The following is a 22,500-nucleotide window of genomic DNA, read 5'->3' as shown; positions in this document are numbered from 1 at the left end:
CGTTGATAGCAGACGACGGTTCCCTTTCCGCATGAAGCTACGGAAATAACCGAACATTGAAAAACCCACTGACGGACATGTATTACGGAGAAAACTCGGGATAACCGGATGTTTAGCATTACGTCAATATGCTAGGAATCATATGACGTCATGACGTATCGTGCTTGCCTACGTAGATTGTATATGTTCGAAAGTCTGACTTCTGTTGTGAATTCGCGTGGTGAAGGCTGCGGTAAATCTGTAGATGATAAGAGAACAAGGATTGTCTCAGAAGAAATGACTAAATGTTTCAGACCGGTAACTTCATTTCAACATTGCACTATATAATGGACGTTCTATGTGACAGGAGAGTTTGCTGATTTTGTGTTAAACATTGGAGAGATCGTCTGCTAGAATCAGAGATAGGTCGCGGCTTCAGATTGCAGCTTCTGGAAATTTGCAAGGTTTGTTGCCTGTTAAAGAACTGGATTTTACACGTACAGTAAGCAACAACAAAAACACACACAAAGCAAATTCACAGAAACAAACCTGGTGAGGTATGCGTGTACTTCATACACGTCAGCCATTGTTGTTACAGTTTTGAGTCAACGCTGTACGTATTCTTCCGCAACAGGGTCCAATCGTCTGGGTTTCAAATGTTCTAAAAATAAATTCTAGTGTTGATTCTTGATCTTGATCTTGATCGATTACGCTGCTGGGTACCAGAAGACTGGCGTAAATGCAGCGGGGGAGAGTGCGGCAGCCTAATGGTGGTGTACGGCTGCTAGCTTGGCTTTAAAGATGCCAATGCTTTTGGAGGTTACAGTATTGTCCTCAAGTAGATTCCAGTCTTGTGCCGTCTTCACAAAAAAGGAGTTCCTAAACTGATCAGTGCGGCCTTGGGGCACTGAATAGGGTCTAGAATTGTTTTTTAGCCCTCTTTATTCTTACTTCGAATAATCCACGTGTGATTTTTGGTGTAATCAAAGTAGTTCATTCTAATTTCTCACTTGTCTAAAAATAATCAACTACATTTAATCCACCCCTCGGTTGCATTGCAGGAGTTGTATAATTGCCTATAATATTGGACATGACTTGGTTTATACGATAGTGACCGCTTTTCACGGTGGGTCAGCGCACTTTTTTTGTAGATCAGTGGGTCAGCGTGACCTAGGGGACACAACTCTATCCGACGCACCAATCCCACTTCCTGGTGCAATGGCGACGCTCGCTTGAGAAAATCAAAACAAAGACCTCTTTTTCACCATGAAACGGTGGTGGCTGAGACACAGGGGCTTCAGGGTGGCCTTCGTCTGTGCGGTCGCCTCCTCTGTCTTCTTCATTGTCGCGTTCGCTTCCCCAGCTTGGACGAACACGAAAGGGTTGTGGATGGAGTGTTCTCCGTCTCACTGGATGTGTGCAACTCATCACAGGCTGGGGAACCAGTTACCAGGTTTCTTCCTTCTCTTCTTTAGTTTGGCATACTCCAGAATTAGCACTGTGGGAGTGACGTTACGTACTGAAAAAAGGGAGCATTTTGAGGTTAATACAGTATGACACTCATTGACAGTGACCCCACTTAATAAGTTAATCGGGATATTGCCTGTTTTCAGGCTGCCCAGTTTGTGCATGCGTTGGGGGGGGGGGGGGGGGGGGGTGTGTGCGCGAGTAGGAGGAGGAGTTACCTGTGGGATTTGAATAGTCAATACATAAATGAAAAGTACACATAAAAGTAGTGTATGGATATTTATGCTACAGTGGCTCACATCCACGTCGGACAGCGGACATACACGGATATTTTTTCCAAATGTCCTATACATTTTTCATGCAAGAGGTCCTATTGTTTTTGTCACAAAGTGGTCATTGTACAATTATGCTTTCATTTGATCCGGACATTGTCAGTACTTTCCAATTTACAGTAGTTTGATTTGCTATTGTATTGATGTTTAGCGAAGCGATGTGTCTCTCCAAACAGACGAAACTTGGGGAGACTTTATGTGTTTTTATAGAGAAGAGCTTCCAAGGGCCGCAAATCTGAATGCTCCAAGCCGATTGACAAGTTACCTCCAGTCGCATTTTTATCTCTCAGAAAAAGCAACATTATTGTATTTGTTCTGTTACCTTTGTGACAAGAAAGTTGTCAAGTTTAATCAAATTTATGTTTTGTTGCGAAAAAAAAATTCCTATTGATTTATTTTTGCTCAGGACAAATGTCCTATCACTTTTGCATTGTCCAGGACATTTGTCCTATGCCACCTCTCATAGATGTGAGCCCGGTAGCTCAGTTGGTAGAGCACTGGACTTGTGATCGAAAGGTCACTGGTTCGAATCCAGGCCGGGACGGACACGGGTCAACTTTATGTGCAGACCCAGAGACGGAAGCCATGTCCCACCCCCGTGTCATCACAATGGCACGTAAAAGACCTTGGTCATTCTGCCATAAGTGCAGGTGGCTGAATACACCTAAACACGCAGACACCTGGGTAGCGCGACTCCGTTGCTGCTAGCTTTCCACTGGGAGGAAGCGACCCGAATTTCCCAGCGATGGGACAATAAAGTAATGACAATGACAACGACAATGATGCTATAATGAAGCCTTTGTAGGTGCCTTCTTCATTATATCTAGTTTTAGCCCATGAACGCAGAAGAAGTTAAAAATAGTTTGCTGAATGGTAGTGGTAGTGGTAGTGACTATATTATATATATTTATTTATATTATGCATGAATAAATCGGGATGATAAAAACGTATACGCAACAGCAACTAATAAATTCAATCATATAAAATTATAATTATAATTTAATTATATGATTGAATTTATCAGTTGCTGTTGCGTATACGTTTTTATCATCCCGACAGCAACTAATAAATTCAATCATATAAAATTATAATTATAATTTTATATGATTGAATTTATTAGTTGCTGTTGCGTATACGTTTTTATCATCCCGATATATATTCTACTAGAGGAATACCCGCTTCGCCGGGTAGCCGGCTTCGCCGGGATGAAATACTTAGAGCCGTACGCCGGCTTTGCCGGGTCCGAACAATGGACCCGCCAAGCTTAGGTCCCTCCCAGATTCGTGGAATGGGAACAGCACGAAAATGATTCAGTGGCCATAATGCCATTCCTGACCATATCGAGTCCCATCCTTGTCGACGAATGTAACCGTGTTAGTCACCTTTGGAGGCGAACTCCACTCAAACAGGATTGAGCAATTTAGAGCTTATCTGTAAGCCCTTTTGAACTGTTATGGCTTTTCAAAGGAAGGCCAGTACATACAAATACACAAAAGCCGCCAGACCACATCACAAACAGAACTGAACAATCCCCAGGTGTTGCTCACATAGAGAGACACACACACACACACACACACACACACAAACACAGAGAAGCCGTATCTATAGAGAGATAGATGACAGTGTATTTTTCGCGTGGCTATATATTGATTCGACCTTTGCACTTTTACAGTGAGGATAATTTACGGGTCCAATTTACGTTCTGGACACTGCGGTGACCTTCTAAAAATAGTAACAGAACGCCGGGAATATCCGAAGATGCCCCCCTCATACTAAAGTGCACCATACGAAGGAAGGGAGGTAAACGCTGAAAACATGGAGAAGATAAGGAAGAGTTACTTATAATGGTGAAATGAACAGAAAAACCAAAATCGGTTCAGCGCTGCGCGCTGAGAGCACGTGTTGAAATATCTCATCGATGATATTGTGTCCGGGGTGTAGCTGAATACGGTGTCCAAATTTGAAAAAGATCCACCGAGAACTTTGGCGTTGTGATGTGGTGTAGCGGCTTTGGTGTGTCGGTATGGGGGCCCGGGTAGCTGAGGTGGAACCAAAATCGGTTCAGCGCTGCGCGCTGAGAGCACGTGTTGAAATATCGACCAGGTTGTGTCCTGTCCCGGGTGTACCTGAATATGCCCACCAAATGTGAAGCAGATCCATCCAGAACTTTGGCCGTGCATCGCGAACTCACACACAGACACACACACAGACACACAGACACAAGTCGTATATATATATATAGATTTACATTGTAGTTTTTCGCTAAATGATACTTTTTCATTCAATGGTAGCTTTTGGTACTGTAGTGATATATATAAATGTATGTATATGCTAATCTATCTGCCTGCATTGCAGCCTGGTTTGACGCTGTGCGGGGGTTTGAATGCCTGGCGCTGGTTGCTATAATACTGTGTGTCATGGAGGAGCTGTACATAGACTTCCTCACACAGCCATCACCCGACAGACGTGTGGCGGAAGTGCTGGCACTCGCTGCAGGTTAGAATCAGAGAGACGTCAGTGAGAGAGAGAGAGAGAGAGAGAGAGAGAGAGAGAGAGAGAGAGAGAGAGAGAGAGAGAGAGAGAGAGAGAGAGAGAGAGAGAGAGAGAGAAGGAGAGATAGAGAGAGAGACAGAGAGAGAGAGAGGAGGGAGAGGGAGGGAGGGAGGGAGGGAGGGAGGGAGGGAGGGAGGGAGGGAGGGAGGGAGGGAGGGAGGGAGGGAGGGAGGGAGGGAGGGAGGGAGGGAGGGAGGGAGGGAGGGAGGGAGGGAGGGGGAGGGAGGGAGGGAGGGAGGGAGGGAGGGAGGGAGGGAGGGAGGGAGGGAGGGAGGGAGGGAGGGAGGGGGGAGGGAGGGAGGGAGGAGGGAGGGAGGGAGGGAGGGAGGGAGGGAGGGAGGGAGGGAGGGAGGGAGGGAGGGAGGGAGGGAGGGAGGGAGGGAGGGATCTGGGGTGTTTGTGTGTGACTGAGGATCTGTACATGGATAATTTCCTGTCACAGTCATTACTGCAGGCAAAAGAGAAAGAGAGAGAGAGAGAGAGAGAGAGAGAGAGAGAGAGAGAGAGAGAGAGAGAGAGAGAGAGAGAGAGAGAGAGAGAGAGAGATGATGATGATGATGGAACTTTATTTTTCAAGGATAGAGGTTTAAGGCGACGCCTTTTCTTACAACCGGTCCTTACTTCTAATACAAATGTCTAATAAATGATAAACAAGTAAAGCAACATGACAAATAAACAAAGTAAACGAACGAATCAGCAAACAATCGACAAGTAAGCAAACAAGCAAATAACATAAACAACAAAATGACAAAGTAAGCAACATACAAATCGAAAGCGAAACATGCAACATGTTAATTGAGGTTACACATGTAAAGTGATCGAGAGAGAGACAGAGAGAGACAGAGAGAGAGAGATAAACTGTCACACGCAGACAGAGAGAGAAAAAAACAAGTCGCGTAAGGCGAAAATACAATATTTAGTCAAGTAGCTGTCGAACTCACAGAATGAAACTGAACGCAATGCCATTTTACTCGTAGCATCGTCAGGCCACCGCTCATGGCAAAGGCAGTGAAATTGACAAGAAGAGCGGGGTAGTAGTTGCGCTAAGAAGGATAGCACGCTTTTCTGTACCTCTCTTTGTTTTAACTTTCTGAGCGTGTTTTTAATCCAAACATATCATATCTATATGTTTTTGGAATCAGGAACCGACAAGGAATAAGATGAAAGTGTTTTTAAATTGATTTGGACAATTTAATTTTGATAATAATTTTTATATATTTAATTTTCAGAGCTTGTTTTTAATCCGAATATAACATATTTATATGTTTTTGGAATCAGCAAATGATGGAGAATACGATAAACGTAAATTTGGATCGTTTTATAAATTTTTATTTTTTTTTTACAATTTTTAGATTTTTAATGACCAAAGTCATTAATTAATTTTTAAGCCACCAAGCTGAAATGCAATACTGAAGTCCGGGCTTCGTCGAAGATTACTTGACCAAAATTTCAACCAATTTGGTTGAAAAATGAGGGCGTGACAGTGCCGCCTCAACTTTCACGAAAAGCCGGATATGACGTCATCAAAGACATTTATCAAAAAAATGAAAAAAAAGTTCGGGGATTTCATACCCAGGAACTCTCATGTCAAATTTCATAAAGATCGGTCCAGTAGTTTAGTCTGAATCGCTCTACACACACACACACGCACATACACACATACACCACGACCCTCGTTTCGATTCCCCCTCGATGTTAAAATATTTAGTCAAAACTTGACTAAATATAGCAAGTCGCGTAAGGCGAAATTACTACATTTAGTCAAGCTGTGGAACTCACAGAATAAAACTAAACGCACTGCATTTTTTCACAATGACCGTAGTCCGCCGCTCGTGCAAAAGGCAGTGAAATTAATGAGCCTGTTTAGCGTGGTAGTGGTTGCGCTGTGCTGCATAGCACGCTTTTCTGTACCTCTCTTCGTTTTAACTTTCTGAGCGTGTTTTTAATCCAAACATATCATATCTATATGTTTTTGGAATCAGGAACCGACAAGGAATAAGATGACATTGTTTCTAAATCAAGTTCGGAAATTTAATTTTAATCATAATTTTTATATTTTTAATTTTCAGAGCTTGTTTTTAATCCGAATATAACATATTTATATGTTTTTGGAATCAGAAAATGATGAAGAATAAGATGAACACATTGTGGATCATTTTATAAAAAAAATAATTTTAATTATAATTTTCAGATTTTTAATGACCAAAGTCATTAATTAATTTTTAAGCCTCCAAGCTGAAATGCAATACCAAAGTCCGGCCTTCGTCGAAGATTGCTTGGCCAAAATTTCAATCAATTTTATTGAAAAATGAGGTTGTGACAGTGCCTCCTCAATTTTTACAAAAAGCCGGATAAGACGTCCCCATCAAAGACATTTATCGAAAAAATGAAAAAATGTCTGGGGATATCATACCCAGGAACTCTCATGTAAAATTTCATAAAGATCGCTCTAGTAGTTTACTCTGAATCGCTCTACACACACACACACACACACACACACACACACACACACACACACACAGACACACACCATGACCCTCGTCTCGATTCCCCCTCTATGTTAAAACATTTAGTCAAAACTTGACTAAATGTAAAAAGAGAGATGAAGAGAGAGGGAGAGAAAGAGAGAGATTGTGTGTTTGTGTGCGACTGAGGATCTGTACATGGATTTCCTCTTACATTTCAATCACAGTTATTGCTGCAGGTAAAAGAGAGAGAGAGAGACAGACAGAGTAGGTTGTGTGTGACTGTGACTGAGGATCTGTACATGGATTTCCTCTCAGATATAGCCATTGCCCGCATACACGTGGCGGAAGTACTGGCACTTACTGCAGGTAAAAGAGAGAGTGAGAGAGAGATTGGTGGATTGTGTGTCTTTGTGTGACTGAGGATCTGTAAATGGATTCCTCTCATAGCCATTGCCCGCATACAACAGGTGGACGTACTGGCACTCAGTGACTCACTGCAGGTTAGAACCAAAGAGGGAGAGAGAGAGACAGAAATAGAGAGACAGAGAGAGGGAGAGAGAGGTATAGATTGTGTGTGGCGGGGTGGTAAGACGTCAGCCTCTTAATCGGAAGGTTGAGGGTTCGAACCCCGGTGTCACAAACTGAAACCTCTGCTGAACAATCCTTCTCATTGCGGTCAATGCGCATGCACCAATCTTGGACTTAAAAAATGCGACCCTTTGACCGAACGAACCATGGGTTAGGGCAAAGATCTTGTATGCTACGCTAAGATGTTTCACCGCCTCTTACAGCCCTTTTGGAAACGCGCGGTAGCGGCGCTCCGCTCTTATCGCAAAAGTGTCCTTATCGTTGGCTGAGCCAGGCAGAGAGCTATGCGCGCTGACTATTTATTTAGATTGTTTAAATGGCATTATTTATAAACACGCGGCGTAGTGTCAAGACTGTTAATGAGAAGGGTTATTGCAATATAAATGGACGCTATTTCCTTACAAAACATGCACTTTCAAAGATAACAAAATGTACTTACATCAGTATGTTTGCTGGATCGTTCGACTTCGAGGCAACATTCACACAGTCATGATATATATCATAAACAGGTAGAACTGTCTCACAAGAAAAAGACAGGGAGAGTAAACTGGTCAGACAATTTTAGATTTTAGATTGAATTAGAACAATGTGTAGTTCACTGAAATTGTCTGGCTTTGAAGTTCTGGGTTAGGTTTTTATCATTGTTTCTGACCTGTATGACAATTCACTTGTCTCAGTCAGTTGCAGTCAAGAGTATTGTCACAGAGATTGTCAATTTTAACAGCAACAGAGACCTCACAAACCAGTATTGAGGGCGTCAATGTCAAAACACACACACACACACACACACACACACACACACACACACACACACACACACACACACACACACACACACACACACACACACACATCCACTAGAAAACAAAACAAAACAAAACAAAAACCTATCCCACATCTACTGTCCCCCATATGTGACTGATGTGCTTTTGTGTTCTTGTGTCACTGGTGTGACACTTTCAACACCTTTCTGTTCTGACTTTTCGACATCTCCCCCGAAAGACCTGCAGCTCTCTTTGAGGGTGAAGTGCAGCCGTATATTGAGATACAGACGTACACAGAGGGTCATGAGAGGACAAGCGTTTTCTGTCAATGGACAGGCGAGGCGGTTGTCTCCAAGTTTTTCTTTGAGCAATATTGCCATCCTGGTCATCACTTTCCGCATGTGGATATTTCTCTCTTTGTGTAGCTTGCATGTACTTTCCATGACTGTCACAGCACTGACGAGCGAAATGCTTGGGGGTGATGAGGCCTTCCTTGCAACCTTCGTGCATCTTGTGAACAAGAAGCAGTTCGGTCTGTGCACCTGTCAGTTGACCGGTCAGCATGTCAGTACATCCTGTGCAGACCCTTGATTTGTTACCCCCTATAAACCACCTTATGAAACAACCAACACACCCCCTCCCCCTGTCAACCTGTACATACAGTACACAGACAAAATAATGAGAAGGTTGAACAAACAACCACACCACTCCCCACATTTACCTGTACCATCAGTACACACAACAATACGGAAAAAACCCCGTTAAAGGCACGATGTACTATATAATCACCAAGCCTTACATAAGCCTCAATCACTGAGAGGACAGTACACACAAATACACCCAAACAAGGGAAATGAAAAATAGTCATCTATAAATGATTATTCTCAATCGAGAAACAATTAAGTGATGAGGATACGGGTTTGAATAGTTGTCCCCTGACGAGGCTACCTTTCAGTTTCCCCAGAACACCTCTATAAAATCACAAAGAAGTTATCCTAACAATTTGAAACTGTAAATATTGCCGAAAAGTACTATAATTGGGAGAGGTACTTATAGGGATCTTATCAGCGGCAGCAGAGCCCAACAAGCCAAGGGGCGTGGCACCGCAGCTAGCAGCGAACGCGCAAAAACGGCTCCAGTGCAACATCTTAGCGTAGCATACAAGATCTTTGGTTAGGGTTAGGGTTAGGATTAGGGTTAGGATTAGAGTAAGGGTTAGGGTAAGGGGGTTAGGTTGTTCACGACCTGATTAATCTCCCCATGTTAGCGCATGCGCATTGACCGCAATGAGAAAGATTGTTCAGGCAGAGTTTTCAGTTCGTGACACCGGCCGCTACCGCCTGGTGGGTTAAGTGTGGAGATTTTTCCGATCTCCCAGGTCAACTTATGTGCAGACCTGCTAGTGGCTTATCCCCCTTCGTGTGTACACGCAAGCACAAGAGAAAGTGCGCACGGAAAAGATCCTGTAACCCATGTCAGAGTTCGGTGGGTTATAGAAACACGAAAATATCCAGCATGCTTCCTCCGAAAGCGGCGTATGGCTGCCTAAATGGCAGGGTAAAAACGGTCATACACGTAAAATTCCACTCGTGCAAAAACACGAGTGTACGTGGGAGTTTCAGCCCATGAACGCAGAAGAAGAAGAAAAAGAAGATTGTGTGTATGTGTGTGACTGAGGATCAGTGGCAGTGTTTATGTTTGTCAGTTATTCTCTGTAAATGTATTGTGCTTGTTTCAAAGTTAACAGTGGAAGTGTTTATGAATGTCAATTATTCTGTATGAGTGTATTGTGCTTATTCCAAATTTAACAGCGGAAGTGTTTATGTTTGTCAATTATTCTGTATAGGTAAATGAATTGTGCTTGTTTCAAATTTAACAGTGGAAGTATTTATGTTTGTCAATTATTTTGTATAAGTGTATTGTGCTTGTTTCAAATTGAATGTTTGTCAGTTATTCTGTTTAAATGTATTGTGCTTGTTTCAAATTTAGCAGTGGAAGTGTTTATGTTTGTCAATTATTCTGTATATCTGTCAATTATTCTGTGTAAGTGTATTGTGCTTGATTCAAATTTAGCAGTGGAAATGGAAGTGTGTATGTTTGTCAATTATTCTGTATGTTGGTCAATTATTCTGTATGTTGGTCAATTCTTCTGTTAGTTCGTCAATTATTCTGTATGTTTGTCAATTATTCTGTATGTTTGTCAATTATTCTGTGTAAATGTATTGTGCTTGTTCCAAATGTAACATTGGAAGTGTTTCTGTTTGTCAGGAACTCTGGGACTGGTGGGATGCATTCTGTTTGCTGCGTTCACCCCGGTGACAGGATCAGGATCACGCGGCATCACCCACAGCACCTACCTCAGCTGGGGCTTTGGCCTCGCCACCACCTCCTCCTGCTTTCTCATCGCCTTCGCCTCCGTCATCGCTTACTTTCGCCACCGAGGCCTGGACGTCCTTAACTACGCGGCGTCCAACGCTGTTCACTACAACGCATCGGACGACGTTGTGGGTGTGACTAACGTGGACATGTCTCCGCCCTCCTACACCGAAGCCATGAACCACCCTGGGGGCAGTCAGGGAACCGCCGCACCCCTCTCTTCAGAGTACGCCTACTTCAAGCGTGCAGGCTTCCCTGAAGTTCAGCCACCCCCCTATTTCCCCCCGCCCCCTGGGGCTCAGTTTGAGGCCCCGCCACCATATGCTGCCGTCCAGATTCCAGCAGTGTCAAGGCAAGCTACTGAAGGGAGTTCTCCTGCAGGTGTGCTGCCTGCTGCTGAGGTGAACGCTATGAGTGTGTCAGTCAACCCAGGAGTCAACATTGTTGATGCTTCTCCTGCTTCTTCTATGGAAGGCCCTCGACCTCAGGCTGCAGAGTCTGCAGGATTTAACCCAACAATGTCTGTCCCACCTTCACTCCCTCAACCGCAATCCCCAGTTTCTGCAGGATTAAATCTGACGAGCTCTGTCCCAGCTTCACTCCCTCATTCTGCACCAGTTTCTGCTGGGATTAATCCGGTGATCTCTGTCCCGTCGTCAGTGCCTGCATACTATGTGACAGTCCTGGGTCAGATGGTCCCAGTGTATCTGGAGGAGCTGCAGCAAGCGGGGCGGGATGTCCCATCATCCTCGGACCCCATCCCGGCCTATTTCATCATGATTCATGGGCAGCATGTGCCAGTCTACAGCGAAGAGCAGGCTGCAATGCTCAACAACTAGACAGTAGATCTAAGAAAAGAAAGATGCTCAGGGATGGCCAAATCTCAAAATTTTAACTCACCAACCGGGCGAGTAACTTCCAGAAAGTAACTAGCCCGCCCAGCTGGCCCAGTACATACCACAGTTGCTGCATTTGCATTGTTTTTATCGCTTTGATACTCGATATTAGTTATTACAACCAAAAGGTTTGCATTGGACCTGAATTTTCACTGGCCAGCCGGGCGAGTTGCCAGGCGGTTTCTACTAGCCCATGGCGATCGGGCAGAAGATTTGGCCATCCCTGGGTGCTTAAAGTATCAGTGTCTGATTGTCGCTGATGCATAATGATTGTTGCGTCTCTGAGCTGCGTGTCTGGCATCATTCGGTGTGTATTGTAAGCATTGCTGACAGGGCAGAATTCAACCCCTTAATTCTACCCGTAATGGGCAATGCTAAGTGACTCTTATATACAGGGAGGCTAGTTTTTGTGATCTCTTAATTATTTGGATCTTCTTCCAAGAGAAATATTTGATGAAACAAACAATTATAACCATAAGTACTGAGTTTTATACAAGGTCTCTACAAAAGAAAAGCTACTGGTTTTATTTATATTAATTGTCTTGGCCGGTGACTTGTGATTGCTAAAGCAGGGGTGGGACTTTTTCGCGAATCCGCGGATTTCCGCGGACACAACTTACGAATTCCGCTGGAGTATTCTATTTTTCCGCATCCCATTTCATCACAGTATCTATAACTTGTTGACTGAATGATATGGAGAGAAGTGAAGATGGAACAGAACACTGGAGACTTGAGAGTTAAATTGTGCTACCTTAAAACTCCTGATAACTAATAGTAATTTTGAGCTTCAATGCATTAAATCATACTATTGCCAGTATTGGGTTATGGATACATGGTTCATTACGTAAGTATGCACCATTACAATGTTACCATTGTTGTGTGAAAGTGGGTTTTTTGTTTGGTTGATGGTGTTGTTTTTGTGTGTATTTTTTTGGGGGGGTGGGGGGGGGGGGGAGTGAGGAGAATGTCTTTTTTACCTGATCCAAACGAGTTGAGTTTTAGTCGCAGAATGCACCAGATTGCACAGATTTTAATGTACCATTTAACAAACATTCGGGGGAGCATGCCCCCGAACCCCCCTACAAAAAAGGGATTTCCTCTTTTTTCATCACAAGAGAGTCCCACCCCTGTAAAGTAAGCATTGAGGGTCACGTGGAAGACTTCTTTAATGTTGCCCATGATGGGGTCTACCATGGGGGGATTGCCCATAACATGCATAATTCGTCTGATTTAACACCTTCGGCATAATTTGTTGCTGGTCTCATCAGAATTTGTGACAACTGGAAAGGTTGATATAATGAGAAAAAAAATGGACAGAAACTTGTTGACAAATCAGTCTTACCAGTTTATATCAGAATCAAGCTTAAAGGCCTACTCCGCCTCGTGGAAACAGTTGGACTCGCTGTCTTAGATCTGACCAGGCTTTAGCATGGGATAAGACCATCCCCCCATTTGGTCACATACCCAAAATCAACACGTTGCAAGTTTGAATTTTTTGATGCATTGATTTCAAAAAAAGGGACCTGTGCCTTTTACAACATTAATTCTTTAAACAAATATGTCTATGCAAAGAGCGCACCCAGGCTGTTCATTTCTGGTATGTGACCAAATGGAGTGATGGTCTTATCCCATGTAAAATACCTGACCAGATCTGAGACGATGAGGCAAAGTGAGCCTGTTTAAGTTACTATTTGCCAGGGAACTTGCCATCTTTTGGCTGCATGGTTACATATTTTTATTGACTGACCAGTTTTCCTGGGAGCTTTTCTGAGTGATTTGAAAGGTGATGCCGCTTTGCCAAAGTTAATTATTACTGTCTTATTTAGTTTTTAAAAATCATGACAGATTATTGTTAAAGTTTGGCAAGAATGTGTAATTTCTAATCATGGATGATAGAATAAGCACAAATAGCGGCAATGCATGAATTATGATCATAATAAGGTGAACACTTTTTTTGACAGAGCATGTTTCATGATGCAGGGATGGCCAAATCGTCCGCCCGGTCGCCAGGGGCGAGTAAACATTCCGCCTGGCTAATAGAAACCGCCTGGCAACTCGCCCGGCCGGCCAATGAAAATTCTGGTCAAATGCGACCCTTTTGGTTGTAATATCGAGTTTTAAAGCCATATAAACACTGCAGATCAACTGTGGTATGTACCGGGCCAGCAAAAATTCTGCCGGGCTTGTGACTTTTTTGAAGCAACTCGCCCGGCTGGCAAGTTAACATATAAAAAGTCATATTGAGATTTGGCCATCCCTGATGATCACGTATCTGCAGCTGTTAGATGGAAGAATATGTTTATGTCAGTGTTTGTGTGTGTGTGTGTGTGTGTGTGTCTGTGTGTGAACATTTGCGGATACAGTGGTAGAGGTCTCTGTTTTAAGACCTGATCAACAATCTGAAAAAATAGGTCTAAAAGAGAAGGAGTCTTAAAATGGGGGTAAATTCACTGACAATGTGAAGAAAAGTTTTGAAAAAATTAGGTCTTATAAGAAAGGGAGTCTCAAATTAAGGGGTCTTGCAACAGAGGTTTCACTGTACATGTAGTTATGCCAATGGTTGTTCTGTTTAATTCAGAAGGATTGATCTGTAGATGTATGTTACTGTAAAGAGGTTCCAAGACAAATGGTGCTGGTTTGAACTTGGAAGGCGCGTGCCTAGCAGCAATGAAGTCAGCTTGTTTCATGTCATGTAATAATGATTGTGTTATAAATCTGTGTGCAAAATCTGACGCATATGATATAATATATATTCTTCTTGTAGCCTATACAAAATACAGCCGAATCGATTGATAACGACCACCAAAGGGAAGGACAAAAAGTTGTCTTAATAAGAAATCAGGAATCCTTTTGGTTTGTTCGTAATGAGCAGCAGGTGGTCGTTATCAAGAGGTGGTTGCCAGGACAGGTTCGACCGGCATGGTTGGCCTAGTGGTAAGGCGTCCGCCCAGTGATCGGGAGGTCGTGGGTTCGAACCCCGGCCGGGTCATACCTAAGACTTTAAAATTGGCAATCTAGTGGCTGCTCCGCCTGGCGTCTGGCATTATGGGGTTAGTGCTAGGACTGGTTGGTCCGGTGTCAGAATAATGTGACTGGGTGAGACATGAAGCCTGTGCTGCGACTTCTGTCTTGTGTGTGGCGCACGTTATATGTCAAAGCAGCACCGCCCTGATATGGCCCTTCGTGGTCGGCTGGGCGTTAAGCAAACAAACAAACAAACAAACAAACAAACAAAAAAGGACAGGTTCGACTGTATTTTGTTTGTTTTTCTCATGATAAGAATACAGCATTATATAATTATAATCGGATGTTATTATTACAGGGAAGTTGAACAAGTTATTTTACCGTAAATATTTGGACATTCCATACTTAGTTTTGTTGCCAAGCATTTTTCGTTTTGTACCTGATGAGTTATAGAATTTAGACAGAGTTGCGTTCGTGATCTTTTCACTTTTGTGCTACTAACCCAGAGAGCATGGATTTGTATGTTTGATTCATTTTGCTTGTATTAATAAAGTGAAAACGTTAGTTTCAAGATTACATACAAACACTTTTAATATAAAGTGAACTCTGCTATTGCTCTTTGTTTTTGCTTTGCTTTTTTGAATACGAGGATGTCGCTAAAACCGTAGCGAGTTGTGAGCATTAGACAATGGTATCACTATCGGGTTATCCTGTTCCCCTCTTTTTATATTTAGTCCAGTTTTGACTAAATATTTTAACATCAAGGGGGAATCGAAACGAGGGTGTGGTGTATGTGCGTGCGTGTGTGTGTGTGTGCGTGTGTGCGTGTGTGTGTGTGTGTAGAGCGATTCAGACTAAACTACTGGACCGATCTTTATGAAATTTGACATGAGAGTTCCTGGGTATGAAATCCCCGAACGTTTTTTTCATTTTTTTGATAAATGTCGATGACGTCATATCCGGCTTTTCGTGAAAGTTGAGGCGGCACTGTCACGCCCTCATTTTTCAACCAAATTGGTTGAAATTTTGGTCAAGTACTCTTCGACGAAGCCCGGGGTTCGGTATTGCATTTCAGCTTGGTGGCTTAAAAATTAATTAATGACTTTGGTCATTAAAAATCTGAAAATTGTAAAAAAAAATAAAAATTTATAAAACGATCCAAATTTACGTTTATCTTATTCTCCATCATTTGCTGATTCCAAAAACATATAAATATGCTATATTCGGATTAAAAACAAGCTCTGAAAATTAAATATATAAAAATTATTATAAAATTTTTTTTTTCCAAATCAATTTAAAAACACTTTCATCTTATTCCTTGTCGGTTCCTGATTCCAAAAATATATAGATATGATATGTTTGGATTAAAAACACGCTCAGAAAGTTAAAACGAAGAGAGGTACAGAAAAGCGTGCTATCCTTCTCAGCGCAACGAATACCCCGCTCTTCTTGTCAATTCCACGTGCACTGCCTTTGCCACGGGCGGTGGAGTGACGATGCTACGAGTATACGGTCTTGCTGCGTTGCGTTGCGTTCAGTTTCATTCTGTGAGTTCGACAGCTACTTGACTAAATATTGTATTTTCGCCTTACGCGACTTGTTTTAATTTTTATTTTGTAAAGTATTGTCGTTGTTGTTAACATGATACCACTATAAGTGCATGTAATAATGTATAACCACTGTCTGCAGAGCTGCATTATTGTCTTGAACAAAATTATATCTATTAATTATTTTAACAGTGAGTTAAGGATGACTTTTGATGTCCCCTTAATTAAGTGCATAGTGGATGTGATACTTTTTGCGGAAATGTTTTTTCACATTTTAAATTTTATGGCAGCTTAATTTGATTCAGCTTTTTTGATACATGTAAAAAGGCAAGAAACATTTGATACATTTTCAAGGGAAGTAACTCCTTTTTGATTTGAAACAATATTTGTCTGAAGGGGGATTCTCGTTCCAACAAGGGGTATTCTATGGCATTCCATTTGTCAAATAATTATTTGGATACTTTTTCATGTTTTTTTCACCAGTTTTAGCTAAATAATCATTATTTAGAAGCTCATGTGCTAAATAAGTAATTGTTTATAAACAATGTAAAACAATTCTAAATAATTTTTTGTTTACGTAAACACAGAGCTTAAATCAATGTGTGAATTTATTTGCAGTGTTTTTGTAAACAAAAAAGAATAAAGTACCTAGAAGGGCGGAACATAGGGTGATTTGTTGCATAAGTACAAATCATTTCTTACTACATGTACTGTAAGTTAGTGTTGTGAAATACATGTGTGTGTTCATGTTTCTAATACCAGTTTCAGGATATGAGTCGAAATTTGACACAGGTGTGTGTGTGTATGTGTGTGCATATGTGTACATGCGTGTGTGTGTGTGTGCACACGCATATGTGTACATGTGTGTGTGTGTGTGTGTGTGTGTGTGTGTGTGTGTGTGTGCACGTGCATATGTGTACATGTGTGTGTGTGTGTGAGCGCGCGCGTATGTGTACATGTGTGTGTATGTTTGTGCTCGTGTATGTGAGCTTTACATTTTTGATCGAAGCAGAGGGAAAAACACCAAAATAATTAATACTTTCACTGTTGCTGATGTTGTGAAGATTCTCAATTGCAAAATTGACATATCAGATCTTTTTTTTTCACTACACCCCCCGCGGGTCAGGGTGAAGAATTTACCCGATGCTCCCCAGCATGTCATAAGAGGCGACTAACGGATTCTGTTTCTCCTTTTACCCTTGTTAAGTGTTTCTTGTATAGAATATAGTCAATTTTTGTAAAGATTTTAGTCAAGCAGTATGTAAGAAATGTTAAGTCCTTTGTACTGGAAACTTGCATTCTCCCAGTAAGGTCATATATTGTACTACGTTGCAAGCCCCTGGAGCAAATTTTTGATTAGTGCTTTTGTGAACAAGAAACAATTGACATGTGGCTCTATCCCATCTCCCCCCTTTCCCCGTGGCGATATAACCTTCGTGGTTGAAAACGATGTTAAACACCAAATAAAGAAAGAAAGAAAGATTTTTTTCACTACGTTGTATTTTGTAAATCCTTTCTAAATGATGTACAGAAAGTAATATTTTTATGCTTGTAATGCTTGGGACTGAGAATAAAATGAAGATAGTTATTTAAAATGTTTCTGAAGAGGAAAGACTTTATTATACATTAACATTCTCTGTGTCTTGTTCTTTCTCCCCTTCACTTTTTGTGTGACTTTTTATCTTCTGTCTCTCACTTTCATTGTATATCTCTGCTTCCTAGCCAGAGAGATACAATAACAAACCAAACAAAAAAAACAAAAACAAAAAAAAAGGTTTACAGTGGAACCCCCATTTTAAGACTTGAAAAAATCTGAGAAAATGAGGTCTTAAAAAGCGAGGGGTAACAAAAATGGGGATACATTTACAGAGGTTCTGAACAGAAAGTATATGAAAACCAGGTCTTAAAATGGAAGGACTCTTAAAATGGACTCTTAAAATGGAAGGACTCTTAAAATGGACTCTTAAAATGGAAGGACTCTTAAAATGGACTCTTAAAATGGAAGGACTCTTAAAATGGACTCTTAAAATGGAAGGACTCTTAAAATGGACTCTTAAAATGGAAGGACTCTTAAAATGGACTCTTAAAATGGAAGGACTCTTAAAATGGACTCTTAAAAGGGGGGTTCCACTGCATCATACATTTAGTCAATCTGTTTGCCTAAACATTAAAACTGACCTAAAATCTCTTCACCAAGACTGAGTCCTGGCTGACCGAAACCCATCGACCGAGAAAAAAACAAAAACAAAAAAAAATAAAAAACATGAAGGGAATTTGAAGCCATGCAGTTCACAACATATTTTTATACATTCCCACAGGTCATAACACAAATAAAAAATCTAATAGGAAAAGAGAATCATTCAGGCAGTTGAACAAAAATATTTTCCCACCATATGGTGTCAAATTAAACCCAAGAACACCTTGCAGTACAGAAATACTCGATCAAAACAGCAGGTTTTACTGTGAACTTCAAAATGGCACTTTTTTATACCAGCACTTAGAAATGAAATTGATTCGAACACTATCAGACTCTGTAATTTGCAAAGACCAGAATAAACCCATGTCTAACGTGTGATTCACATTCCGTTAAATCATGTTTAATAATAATAATAATAATAATAATAATAATGGAACATTGATATAGCGCTACCCCACAGAAGCGCTTTACAAGTTCAAACAACAACACGATTTATATAAAATTCATAAAATTTGCATTAATAATGTCACCAAAATAATGGAAAGTACTCATCAAAGAGCACACGCACGCACGCACCAACCCCACCTCACCTCAACCCATACGCACGCAAGCACGCACGCACGCACACACACACACACACACACCACACACACACACTCACACACACACACACACACACACACACACACACACACACACACACACACACACACTCACACACTTAAAAATTAATTAATGAGTTTGGTCATTAAAAATCTAAAAATTGCAATTAAAATCAAAATTTTAGAAATCGATTTTAAAACAAGTTAAATCTCCTTCCCTGTCAATTCCTGAATCCCAAAACATATATATATATGTTTGGAATAAAACCAAGCTCAAAAAGTTAAAGGACGGGCGCTGTGGCGGGGTGGTAAGACGTCAGCCTCTTAATTGGAAGGTCGTGGGTTCGAATCCCGGCCGCGGCCGCCTGGTGGGTTAAGTGTGGAGATTTTTCCGATCTCCCAGGTCAACTTATGTGCAGACCTGCTAGTGGCTTATCCCCCTTCGTGTGTACACGCAAGCACAAGACCAAGTGCGCACGGAAAAGATCCTGTAATCCATGTCAGAGTTCGGTGGGTTATAGAAACACGAAAATATCTAGCATGCTTCCTCCGAAAGCGGCGTATGGCTGCCTTAATGGCAGGGTAAAAACGGTCATACACGTCAAATTCCACTCGAGCAAAAACACGAGTGTACGTGTGAGTTTCAGCCCACGAACGCAGGAGAAGAAGAAGTAAAAAAATAATAGAAATACAGAAAAACTTGCGATCCTGCTAAGCACAAACGCTATTACGCTATACTGGTTTGTCAATTTCACTGCGTGCAAGGTATGTGACCAAGGGTAGGGATTGTCTTAGGCCAAAAAAAAAAATAGGTCTGTTTACGGTAACATAGGCCAAAAAAATAGGGTCGGTAGGTCGGGATTTTTATTTTTTTTATTTTTTATTTTTTTCCAAAAAAACATATTTTTACGTTATTTTGCCAAAAAAACAAGATTTTTTTTTTCTTTTTTTTTCCCCCAAATGCCAAAAAAAAGTCTAGGGTCGCGCGAAAAAACTAGGGTCGGTCGGGTTACCGTAAACAGACCTATTTTTTTTTTTGGCCTTAGCCCATGTAAAAGCCTGACCAGATCTGAGACAGCGAGCCCAACGGTATGCACGGGAAGGAGTGTGCCCTCGCGCCCCCTAATTGGCGTAGAGGCGCGTCCCCGGGTCAGTGGTGGATGGGGGAGCCTTCTCTACTAACTTCTGAGAGAAGGTCGCATCACTCTCGATGCCGTGAACCTAATTAGGATCTTTTTCTTGTTTCTTCTCTATTTCTGCCTCCCCAAAGTCCTTTTACTTTCCTTTTCTCACCCATAAAATTCTTCACTTTTTACCCTTGTTAAGTGGTTCTTGTATAGAATATAGTCAATGTTTGTAAAGATTTTTAGTCAAGCAGTATGTAAGAAATGTTTAGTCCTTTGTACTGGAAACTTGCATTCTCCCAGTAAGGTCATATATTGTACTACGTTGCAAGCCCCTGGAGCAATTTTTTGATTAGTGCTTTTGTGAACAAGAAACACTTAACAAGTGGGTCTATCCCATCTCCCCCCTTTCCCCTATCCCATCTCCCCCCTTTCCCTCGTCGCGATATAACCTTCGTGGTTGAAAACGACGTTAAACACCAAATAAAGAAGAAAAAGGAGTGTGCCTTCAAATAACCGAAGATTGCCAGTATCTATAGCGCTTCCTACGACTGCATGGAAATAAGCAATCACCTAAAGCCGAAAGGTGAAGATAACAATTGTGTATGCTAGTTCTGTTATGTTAATATGAGGTGGTAGCCCACTGATTTCGGGTAAATGGCAAATAGGCGTGCTTACTACTACAACAAGTAATAATGTGTTTTACGTGTTATTGTTTTAAAAATTATGTCCTAATAATTCTTTCCAAAATTCTTTGTAAAATAAAGTTCAATTCAATTCAATTCAATTCTAATAAGTGTGTGTGTGTGTGTGTGTGTGGGGGGGGTGGGGTGGCAAGGGAGGCACAGAGATGAAGGGGGAGGTACTATGAACTGGTCTCACACACTGCTATTGGTGGATCATCCCGATATGCAGTACGTATAGAAACTGCCTGGCTTTGGTTGTTTGAGGTCTTGGTGTCGATCGAACTATACAAACACACACGTTGGAACGAACGGGACGAAAGCTGCTGTTTTTGTTTCACTGGGAGAGATACTATCGGGATTACAGATGGTGAGTCAGTTTGACACGCATGTATACGTCGGATCAGAATGATAGACACTTCTATTATTCAATAAAACAAATACACCACACAAACATCTGACCACTGACAAAATAATAAACAAACGAAAAAAAGAAAACAAGCAAAAAAGTCTGAAACTGTAAAATCAAGAATAAAGAAAACAGGAAAGGTTAGTCACTGGAAAGTTCAGTCATAGACTTCACGAAAACTCGTTTTAAGTGCATGGACAGACACATAATAATGAAACATTGAACAGAATATGAACAGTAGAATGATTACACGTTACAATAACTAAACGTTCATGTTTAAATCAACACTTTTCTTCAAGTCTTCCTCGTAGAAATGATATGACAGACTAGTTGAAAAAAAGATGATGTGGCGAACGAATTATCTGAGAAACACAGGGTAAGGGACGTAAGCGCTGTAAATGTATGACTAGGCAACTAGAGTTAGTGAGAGTTATAGGATCATCATCGTCGTCATCATCTCATCATCATCATCGTCGTCGTCGTCGTCATCACCATCATCGTCGTCGTCTTCATCATCATCATCATCATCATCATCATCATCATGAAATGCGATAGCATTGTCGAACTTGTCGTCGTCATCAATGGTCAAGCTAATGTAAGGAATCATCTTCTCTAGGGGTTTTCAGGAGGAGACATCGCGATCGCTCTTGTCGTTACAGCTCTGATGTTCGCTGTAGGTATGTATTCGTCTTTTTTATATTTAGTCAAGTTTTGACTAAATATTTTAACATCGAGGGGGAATCGAAACGAGGGTCGTGGTGTATGTGCGTGTGTGTGTCTGTGTGTCTGTGTGTGTGTGTGTGTGTGTGTGTGTGTGTAGAGCGATTCAGACTAAACTACTGGACCGATCTTTATGAAATTTTACATGAGAGTTCCTGGGTATGAAATCCCCGAACGTTTTTTTCATTTTTTTGATAAATGTCTTTGATGACGTCATATCCGGCTTTTCTTGAAAGTTGAGGCGGCACTGTCACGCCCTCATTTTTCATCCACATTGGTTCAAATTTTGGTCAAGTAATCTTCGACGAAGCCCGGACTTCGGTATTGCATTTCAGCTTGGTGGCTTAAAAATTAATTGATGACTTTGGTCATTAAAAATCTGAAAATTGTAAAAAAAAATAAAAATTCATAAAACGATCCAAATTTACGTTTATCTTATTTTCCATCATTTGCTGATTCCAAAAACATATAAATATGTTATATTCGGATTAAAAACAAGCTCTGAAAATTAAATATATAAAAATTATTATCAAAATTAAATTGTCGAAATCAATTTAAAAACACTTTCATCTTATTCCTTGTCGGTTCCTGATTCCAAAAACATATAGATATGATATGTTTGGATTAAAAACACGCTCAGAAAGTTAAAACAAAGAGAGGTACAGAAAAGCGTGCTATCCTTCTTAGCGCAACTACTACCCCGCTCTTCTTGTCAATTTCACTGCCTTTGCCATGAGCGGTGGACTGACGATGCTACGAGTATACGGTCTTGCTGAAAAATGGCATTGCGTTCAGTTTCATTCTGTGAGTTCGACAGCTACTTGACTAAAT

The 22,500-nt window shown here is 41.3% G+C and overlaps 2 protein-coding genes and 1 long non-coding RNA gene across 3 annotated transcripts in view; 2 read left to right on the top strand and 1 right to left on the bottom strand.

Moving 5' to 3' along the window:
• The window catches only part of LOC138960075 (uncharacterized), a 261,944-nt gene that overhangs the window by 23,831 nt on the left and 215,613 nt on the right, over positions 1–22,500 (bottom strand). The window lies entirely within an intron of this gene.
• On the top strand, positions 1,181–12,356 carry LOC138960066 (uncharacterized). The gene is made up of 3 exons (XM_070331790.1): positions 1,181–1,432; positions 4,134–4,274; positions 10,420–12,356. The coding sequence occupies exons 1-3, from the start codon at positions 1,246–1,248 to the stop codon at positions 11,364–11,366; spliced, it is 1,275 nt and encodes a 424-aa protein (XP_070187891.1). The 5' UTR covers positions 1,181–1,245; the 3' UTR covers positions 11,367–12,356.
• Positions 20,782–22,500, top strand: part of LOC138960074 (acidic mammalian chitinase-like) — a 41,200-nt gene continuing 39,481 nt past the window's right edge. The window contains exons 1-2 of the mRNA XM_070331805.1: positions 20,782–20,910; positions 21,566–21,626. Of these exons, the coding sequence (XP_070187906.1) occupies positions 20,908–20,910; positions 21,566–21,626 (64 nt within the window). The 5' untranslated portion in view covers positions 20,782–20,907. The remainder of the gene's footprint in view (positions 20,911–21,565; positions 21,627–22,500) is intronic.

The sequence above is a fragment of the Littorina saxatilis genome, linkage group LG2 (genome assembly GCF_037325665.1).
Source record: "Littorina saxatilis isolate snail1 linkage group LG2, US_GU_Lsax_2.0, whole genome shotgun sequence".
Taxonomy (NCBI): domain Eukaryota; kingdom Metazoa; phylum Mollusca; class Gastropoda; order Littorinimorpha; family Littorinidae; genus Littorina; species Littorina saxatilis.
This window is presented reverse-complemented; position numbering and strand designations above follow the sequence as displayed.